General features: G+C 44.2%; 1 protein-coding gene across 1 annotated transcript; it reads right to left on the bottom strand.

Annotated features, from left to right (window-relative positions):
• Positions 1-2,347: 2,347 nt before the first annotated feature.
• On the bottom strand, positions 2,348-9,487 carry gpib (glucose-6-phosphate isomerase b). Its single transcript, XM_084541968.1, has 18 exons — positions 8,555-9,487; positions 8,306-8,396; positions 8,027-8,095; positions 7,738-7,857; positions 7,544-7,627; positions 7,263-7,409; positions 6,973-7,044; positions 6,840-6,884; positions 6,691-6,744; positions 6,105-6,165; positions 5,671-5,714; positions 5,381-5,533; positions 4,677-4,806; positions 4,435-4,511; positions 3,857-3,985; positions 3,496-3,571; positions 2,922-2,988; positions 2,348-2,830 (listed from the first exon to the last, which is right to left on the bottom strand). The coding sequence occupies exons 1-18, from the start codon at positions 8,830-8,832 to the stop codon at positions 2,707-2,709; spliced, it is 1,821 nt and encodes a 606-aa protein (XP_084398094.1). The 5' UTR covers positions 8,833-9,487; the 3' UTR covers positions 2,348-2,706.
• Positions 9,488-9,672: the final 185 nt, after the last annotated feature.

The raw sequence follows: 9,672 nt of genomic DNA, 5'->3' as shown, positions 1-9,672 counted from the left end.
CCAGAATTTTTGCCTTGAGCTTTCGATGAAGATCACACAGTGTACTTTGTCCTTGGGGCTGCAATCTTCATAATGGTGTTGATCATGTAGCTTTGGGTGTGGGGTTAGGGTTAGAAAGCAGAAAGCAGTTGTGCGCATGTGGTCCAGATAATGTGACTTAAGAAAGACTGTAGAGGAGACAGGGAGCTTGAGCTGCCATTGGTCATCTGAAGCCCCCTGAGGCCTCATGAGACCCCAGCATGCTTCTTAGGCTGCAGTTTGACGATCTCTGCCCACGTACTTAAGTTTAAGCTTTATATAACTTCTGTAGTCGTGGGAAAAAATGAAGCTGGGCTTGACTTGATTCATTTTTTTTTTTTTTTGCATCCTCCAGGGTTTCTCTGTCACTGCTGTCATTTCCACTAGAACTTAGACATGTGCTTGCAGGGCTAATGTTTTGCCTTAGAGAATATGTTCCCTTAAGGTCCCTGGGAGGGGAGGATAGTTGAATTCAAGCACAATAACAGCATTCCAGCGAAGTTCAAGAGGGAAGCAAAACTGGCTGCAAAACCTGCGGGGCCACACTCCTCCTCCGAGGTCGGCTTTCCAAGCTTTTTTACATGCAGGGATGCTGACCGTCCAACTGCTTCCAGCACTGCAGCTCACGATGAATACAAATGCGTTGAGAACGCGCCGATGGAGAAAACTGCGAGTCTTTTCGCTCATTCAGAAGAATCGTGCTCCAGCCCTGAAACACCTGACACCGGCTTGAACTTGGGGATTGTGGCGGGGAGGGTGGGAGGGGTGACGTCGTCATGGCAACCGCTGCACTGGGGCAGGTTGGGACCCTGATTGAGCCGGAGGGGCAACTCTTTAATCGGCTGGGGAGAGAAAAAAAACATGACTGACAGGCCCGAGCAATAGAGTATGAGATGGAATGTGAGGGTATGCAGCAGCATTGTTCAACAAACATCTCAGGAACGCGCGCAGAACCTTTTTCATGCTCTCATGCTGCAGCGGGATTCCACCGTCCACTGAACCATACCCAGCTCTGATATTTCCTCATGTTGCCTGCCTTGTTTGGTTTCATACAACCTTGTGCACCTGGCTTCAATCGTTGAATCGTAACTCAGATATCCATGGTCGTAGCTGCATCCACGACTGAGCCCACTGATGAGTTTCCTTCAGAAAGGTGACACAGTTTTCAAGAGGTTAATTCTCATTTTGCACAAACTATGTGGAGCAAATGTGTTGCCCTAATAACTCGAGACCTCCTGGAGATAAGTAAGGAGGGATCCTTTCTTCAGACAAACTCACCTCCTTCTGTATCTCGTATCAGAGTCAGAGATAAAAAGCACAAGTTGGATTTGAAGTAAAGTATTGTTGCCTGGCAACAGCACTGAAAACCCAGCAGTGTCTGGGGGTCTAGGTTTCTTTTTTAACTTTGTGTTTGTCCTCATGCACACTCTGTAATTGTACCCAGCCGTGGGTTTGAAGAGAGTAAAACATTGGGAAATACATTTTTAATTCGTACTTGTTTAGTGCATCATGCAACGGTGTCATGGTGCGTCGCGTGGGATGCTGTCTCTCAGGACCGTTACCACGAGTGATCCTATCTTTATTGGAGTAATTCACCTGCACACTTTCGTACACGTTCCTCAAACATTCAGCAACAACGTTTAAATATAGTGCCTGTGAGTACGGGTCTGCCAGGCGGGATGCTGTTTAGTCCAGCTGTTTGTTTTTCTCTCTAAATGGATGCTGTGGAGTCTGGGGATTTGAGGGGTGGAACAGTACAGATGGACTGACCTCTGACCCTTTGTTCCACTGAATAAATTGTTGATTACTGGGCGGCTCATTTGCTCCCAGTAAATAAATCTGGCACTCTGATGCCATCTAGTGACGTGTTGTTGTTCTTTTTTTATTATTATTTTTTAAACCGCACTCAGCCTAACATGGTTTCAAACCCTCTCACTTGCCAAAACATTAGGGACACTTGTGAAAATAAATGCATTCCTGCACTAAATCCCCCTTTGTGTCTGTTCTAATGTTCAGTTCATGTTGAAACAGTATGAAAGGTGGTAATTCAGCATTTGCAGAATGCTGCTTTGTGATGCTGTTGAACTGGACTGAATCAACCACTGACTAAAAGGCGGTTGTCAAAATAATAGAAACATGTGTTGGTACAACACAATACAATTTTACAGTACTGCAAACCACAGCCTCCAAATGGAAAACACAGTTGATTCAACAGCTCTCTCAGTTATTTTAAACACATGCTGAATATCATGACCTTCATGAATATTAGATTTCATGCCAAAGTGCTGAATTACTATGTATTTTTTTTCACTTGTGTGGCAAGTGAGTGTACACGTGTGCATTTGTACACAGTATGAAAGAACAACAGAGGGACTGTGTGATATTTATTTCAGAGACTAAATTTCTTGTCACAGTATACAGACAGCATAAGAATGTGATTCACTCATCCTGCCACAACAATCTAATACAAAAAGCTTTTCCTCTCACGGTGGTGAACGTACAAACATACACAGAAAAGGCAGCACTGCCGACAGTCACGATATTCATAACGAGAGTACAAACATACACAGTGCTTCAGCTCGGCTGCGTGGGAGTGACCAGCTGCCTCTGCGAGACTCCGCGCCGCTTCTGAGCCGATGAGACGGACAATGTTGTGGAGCAAAGTGGAAGTTATTGGGCTGACTCAGCTCAGGCAAAATTCTTCTTGAGGAAGTTGATGAGTCCGTTGGTGGAGGAGTCGTGGGAGCTGACCACTGCCGCGTCCTTGAGCTCGGGCTCGATCTTCTTCGCGAGCTGTTTGCCCAGTTCGACTCTGGCAATGGAACAGGGGAAGGAGAGCATCTTTTCAGCAATGCTCTAATTTATAGTCACACTAACAAGCAGTTATGGAGGAAGAAACTCACCCCCACTGGTCAAAACTGTTGATCTCCCACATCACACCCTGGACAAAGATCTTGTGCTCATACATTGCTGCGAAATGGGAGAGAATGACTGTTACTACAACAAAAAGGGAAAGGAATTTTCAAGACAGCACAATAGAGCCGTTCATAACGTAACCGGCTCGCTTAGTTTGGCCTCCCAGGTATGAACAGAGGGACGGTTACCATGCAACAGTGAGCAACGATCTGACTGAACCTCATGTGGATATCAAAGCACATGGGCCGTCTCAATAATTTCACTATTGTTGTTAATAATTAACTATATATGAAGATATTTTCAAACATGTGTCTCGCAGACTGATCTATAGTCATATCAGTTAATGCAGCGAGGGAAGATGATCTAACACTAATCTAACTGTATTGGTTTAAATAGGAGTGAGTATCTGTCAGTAAGCCTGCAGAATAAACTGTAATCAGTTCAACACAGACATAAAGTCAACATAATAAATTGCTAAATGACAATAACAGCACCTTGCCGGTTCATTCATGGACTTCATTTCAGCACCAGTGAGTCATGAAGCCTGTGGATTGCTCTCACCTATAAGTGCTCCAAGTGTGTACGGTGTCAGTTTCTTGAAGATGATTGAGTTGGTTGGTCTGTTTCCCTGGAATACCTGCAGCGATAATACAATCCGCTTTATATGCAAGCCGTTGTCATAAATGCTCATAATCGAGTACGTATTGCTATGTTGACTCATGGTCACTGGAGGGCACTACCTCCCACGCTCTCAAGTCTTAGTGGTGTTGTTTGCTTTTCTGCGCTTCCTCAGACCAGGTAAGTGATTTGTTTTGCACAAGTAACATGTGAGGGATGTCTCTCCTTGAGTTCAGGTTTAACTTTGCTACCATTACCATGACAGCTGTGGCAGGTATTTCCTCTTTTCTTTCTTTGTACTTACTTTGTGTGGCAGAATTTTCTCCAGAGCCTCCCCGCTCAGGCCGCTCGCCTCCAGCTCCTTCTTGGCCTCCTCTGTGGTCTTACCCTTCATCAGGGCTTCTGTCTGGGCCAGGAAGTTGGCCAACAAGATCTAGAGCCACATCAAACAGACACACAGTATTGTAAAGTGCATTTTCTACAAGAGCAACATAGACGTCACGTATGGAAGCCTGTCTGTGCAGTCTAATTTGTCTCCAGTATGTTGGCGTGTCGCTCTCTTTTGAGCTGGATCGGCTTAAGTTGTTTTCTGGTGTTGGAAAAATGTGATTCCCCAGTTTTTTTCTTTTTAAAGAAGAATTTAATTCATTAATGCGTGCTCACCTCCTTTCACATAAAGGTGTTTAATTATCTGTCTGTTACCTTTAAGGGAAGGTTTAAAAATCTAAGTATGCATTTGTAAATACAAAAACAGAAACCATTTCCTGCAGGTTCTAAGGCATTTCAGAAGAGAGAAGCGTCGAACATCACCGCATCTGCATAATCCATGCTACCAATTCAAAAAGCAGCTTTAGACGGAAACTTCCTTGACACCGATGATACCTTGTGGTGCAGGTTGTCTCTGATGGGGTGCTGTGTCTGAGCCGGGATCAGGAAGTCAGATGGCACCATTCGTGTTCCTGAAATGAAGAATCGAGTTTGGGCTTCATTAGCAACTAACCCCTGCAGCTTCACGGTTCATGACCGGAGGCTGACCTGCTGCCACATAGACAAGATCAAATCTAGACACTGACTGAATCATGTGTATGTTGCTGTAGCTGAATAATGATGCCAAGGGCTGTTACCTTGGTGGATGAGCTGGTAGAAGGCATGCTGTCCGTTGGTTCCTGGCTCTCCCCAGACGATCGGCCCAGTGTGGTAGTTCACACGGGCTCCTTGGTTAGTGATGTACTTTCCATTTGACTCCATGTCCCCCTAGATCATGAACACTCTTTAGTAAAGAACATGTTATCAAAGGTCATTCAGTTCTCTCTGATGGGTTGCAGACTGTTAACATAGACACTGCTTCGGACCATATTGATAACTGTCAGCATGCACACTCACCGGCCTCTTAATTAGGTACACTAGTAAAAATGAATGCATTCTAATATGACAGCCCCGCACTAAATCTTGGCTATTGTGAAGGTTACGGTGTTCAGCATTTGTTTCAAATAACCGATAGAGTTGTTTATTCAGCTGTGGTTTGTAGTAGGATTAAATTGTATTGTGGAGTGCCAGCACCTGTTTCTATTATTTTGACAACTCATTCGCAGTCAGTGGACTAGGCTAAAACAGAAACACTGTAGTGTTTCATTCGATCCAGTGTAACAGCACCACAAACTTCATCCTCCAAAATTATCATACAATTACTGAATTACTTCCTCTCTGACACCGTTTCATCATAAACTGAACATTGTAACCATCAGAAGAAGAAACAACAACGAGTTAACTCAAACTCCTAAACAATAACACAGGGACTTCAGAGACCTGCTGCACAGTGGAAACAGACCTGCTGGAAGTAGGCAGTGAAGCGGTGCATGTACTGATCATAAGGCAGCATGGCGTGGGTCTCAGCATGGAAGAAGTTGATGTACCAGATGCCCAGCAGAGCCAGCAGGACGGGAGCGTTCTTATCCAGAGGAGCGGAGCGGAAGTGGTTGTCCTGCAGTGGAGGGAATGAAGCTGATTTACCTCCACGTATTAATGTAGTTCACTCTCCCTGAAGAATCATGTTGATTGTTTTTTCTATATTAGAGATTTGGGCGACGGAAGCTGTCCATGTGATCATGGTGAACCTACCATCCAGTGAGCTCCTGACAGAAGCTTCTCAAAGTTGTCGAAGCCTGAGGGGATCAGATCGAACAATCGGTTAGGTCGATAAATAAAACAAATCAGATCATCTGACTGAAATGATTGTTGCCTTCCCAACTATATCAGCAACATAAATCTCTGCATAACTGCTAAATTCACTGTACGGTCTCTTAACTCTTTAACCAGCATCACTCTGGGAATAACAATGTTGGTCATCCACCAATGTAGTCTGTACTAAAATATCTATAGCTTTGCATCTAGCACAAATGATAGCACACTAACACACTGCTAAAATGCTAACCATGGTGAACACGGGCTCAAAGCACAGCCCCACAGAGCTGCCAACACGGCTCCAGACTCAGGTATTGTTATGTCATTGTGGCATCTGCTGTTTTGATATAGTAAGAAATCATTGTGCATACCAATGTGCAAGGCGATGGCCATTCCAATTGCAGACCACAGGGAGAAACGGCCACCGACCCACTGAAAGAGGAAATTACCAAAATGATAAAAATAAATGCACCTCTCACGCAAAATGCCGATGACTGGTATGAATGAAAGAGACACAGGCTTTGTAACATATTTATATCTTAAATAAACAATATTGTGGGAAATATGTTTTCATTAGCATTAGTTTTAAGTCTTTAACAATAGTTAAGTCAAGTTTTAGGTGCAGAAACTAACCTGTACTAGCAGATATTTTCTCTGTGACATAACGACCACATTATAGCTGTTACCTTTGAAATACCAACAATGTTACTAAATGCAGCTCTCTGACCTTTGACGCAACTCAGCCTTTACAGTAACCTCTGCGAGAGAGAAGGTCACTACCAATAATAACTGAGCCTGAAGAGAGAGGCTTCTGATTACCCAGCAGCTGCTGTCCAGAGCGTCTGTCCCACCTACTTCACAGGTCAAAAGTCTAGTTTATTTATAGCAGCTGTTCACATCCCCAACACAGACAGGGGACGAAAGTGGACCAGCAGCAGCAGCTTAAGAAGCACTCACATCCCAGAACTCAAACATGTTCTCTGTGTCGATGCCGAAGTCCTTCACTTTGGGCTGTAGGGGAGGCAGAGAAACGTAGGACAGTTAGGGTCATGTGCCTGGACGAAGGAAGAGGCTTTAACCCAGAGTTAAAGTTAGGCATGACTTACGCCGTTGGTGGAAAGAGCCACAAAGTGCTTGGCCACGGCTGCTTTCTGTTGAAACATGCAGAGTACATGATTAAGAAGGATGTGAATCAGTCCACTGTTAAATCGACGCTTTCGAGGACCACTGCATGCTCACATCTTTGGCGTGCTCGAGGAACCATGCTTTGGCCGACTCAGCGTTGGTGATGGTCTCCTGGGTGGTGAATGTCTGTAAATAGAGAGAAAATTAATGATAAACTATGTACCAATATATAATGCAGTCAAAGTGATGGTGCAGATCTTCATAGGAATAAGAAATTAGAAGGTTTCGTCGCAAAGTGACTCTTTACTACCCACAGGAAAAGACATTTGAACATGAAACTGGAAGCAGAAGGCCCCTTTCCTTCAGCTGTGTGATGCTGCTCTGGTGCAGTTTCAAAAAGATACCTTGGATGCAACGATGAAGAGGGTTGTCTCAGCGTTGAGCTGTGCAAGGGTTTTGGCAATGTGGGTTCCATCGATGTTGGACACAAACCACACACGGGGTCCGCCTTTGGAGTACGGCTTCAGGGCCTCGGTCACCATCAGCGGGCCCTACAGCTCAAGTCAATTCAAAGTAAGCAAATCCATTGAGAGGCAGGTATCTCTATTCCTTAAACAGCTAAGTAACACTCAGTGATTTTTATTTACTGTATATATATCTATATCTTTCTTTAAAATGTGCTCACAAGGTCAGATCCTCCAATTCCGACATTAACAACGTCTGTGATGGCCTTTCCCGTGTAGCCCTTCCACTCGCCGCTGCGAACTCTCTGCACACAGACACACAGACGCAAATCATCATCTGAGCGGATCAAAGAATGACTGCAACAAACTTTCAGGAGCAGGACTACGCAACCAACACAGTGACGCATTCACTCACGTGACAGAAGCCCTTCATCTTCTCCAGGACTTTGTTGACGTCTGGCATTACATCCTTGCCGTCGACCACGATGGGAGTGTTGGAACGGTTCCTCAGAGCCACATGGAGCACAGCACGGCCCTTCGCGCCCACAGCATCAGGAGACAAACGTTAACACGAGCACTTACACTCAGCTCTGTAGATTTGAGACTTTTACCGCTGATTTGTCTTAACTGCTGTTTTAACAAACGGAAAACAAGCATATGTGCAAAAATTATGTCGTAGCTGAACAGTGATCAACAGTGAGAACCTCAGTGAAGTTGATCTTCTGTCCTGAGAACATCTTCTCTCTGGCAGCTTCAATGCCTCTTGACTTGGCCTGAAGACAACAATAAATGTTAATGCTGTAAAATCAGATACATATCTATAATTGTATGGTGGTCACATTTGAAATGATTACTACCCTTTAAAAGAATCCAGTTCAAGTCAAGGTAATAGCTGAATCAGATAAATGCTGAAAGGGGATGATTATTGGGGAAGAATTAATCACATCAAAAGCCAGAGATCAACCAGATGAAAACTAAATTACCAGTTCAACCAACATCTTCACGACATCATTTGTGATGAGATTCTTGGAGTAATCCAGAAGAATGTCTCCATCCTCAGTTTTCAGTGTGAGGCTGTGCAGATTGAAAGACACAATGCACTGACTCGGATTTTCAAAGTCTGGCGCAATCTCCAATCACACAACATCAGTCTGGGCTAGCTGTCATTGTTAAGGAATGAAGCTGCAGAGTTATAGATCCATGCAAAATAAATGTTTTAACAGGATGCATACCTGAGCTTGTTGAATCTCTCCTTGTCAGCCTCAAACATGTGCCTCAGGTTGAGGTTCAAGGCGTGGGCTGTGTACCAGTCCTGCAGCTTCTGGAAGTTGGGGTCCTGAGTGAGTCCCATGCTGTCCTGAGTGGGGGCTTGCCGTGCTAAGCTGTGCTCAACTACCCTGGCTGAGTGGGACCGAGCAGGTCGGAGGGAAAGCTTTTTGAAGGGCGCCCGGTCGACAGAGCCACACTCGCCCCTCCTACATGAGACACACAATATCCAGGGCTCGTGCATGTCACACCTCCACACTGTCCGGTGGAGTTACAGTGCTCGTTGGCAGGGGAGGCTCACCAGTACAGCAACACAGTGCCATGCAGTTCAAAGTGCTGATCCGGTCCTCAGACGGAGCAGGCAGTACTTAGTCTGCAGTTCATTCTGCTGTTGCACTGATTGATGAAATCCATAAATTAACAGTCTACATTAGAAGGAATCATTTCATCATCTCCTTGTGGTGTCATCTTTTTGGTGAGATTATTATCATTACTTTATTAGTGTTGATTTACTTCTCTATGCATGAAAAACTAAATAAAAATGTTCTTGTCCTCCATAACTCACATTATATTCTGTCATTCTGAGGTCCAGCACCTGCACACTTATTAGACAACATACTGTAACACAATGTTTTCAAGAATAATGAAATTACTGAGTATTAAAGTGAAAGGAAACATGAGCATGTTCAGGTCTCTGTGCACACTGGTACCTGGACAAGTCTCATCCATTAAGCTTCAACTACTTTGCTGCAACTTTAGGAATTATTGGACCTCAACGCCCCCAAGTGGCAGTTTCCTAAAACACATGAATGTAAAGCCCGTGATGTATTATTCTTTATCAGACATTAGAGGGCGACAACACCTTATCGTGTAGCTTGAATTCTTTTAACCATAGTCACACTGGTGAAAATATGAACCACAAGAACAAAAACAAATGCTCGGATGTATTCGACATGAAAATATGTGTTATGTAAACTGAAGAACAAATCTAAATTCACACTGGCACATAAGCATGACAATCAAAACTCAAGCATCCAGCCAATCTGCATAGTTTACTCTACATATGGTCGTGGTTACAAACTGC

Source organism: Chelon labrosus (assembly GCF_963514085.1).
Source record: "Chelon labrosus genome assembly, chromosome: 3".
Classification (NCBI taxonomy): Eukaryota; Metazoa; Chordata; class Actinopteri; order Mugiliformes; family Mugilidae; genus Chelon; species Chelon labrosus.
This window is presented reverse-complemented; position numbering and strand designations above follow the sequence as displayed.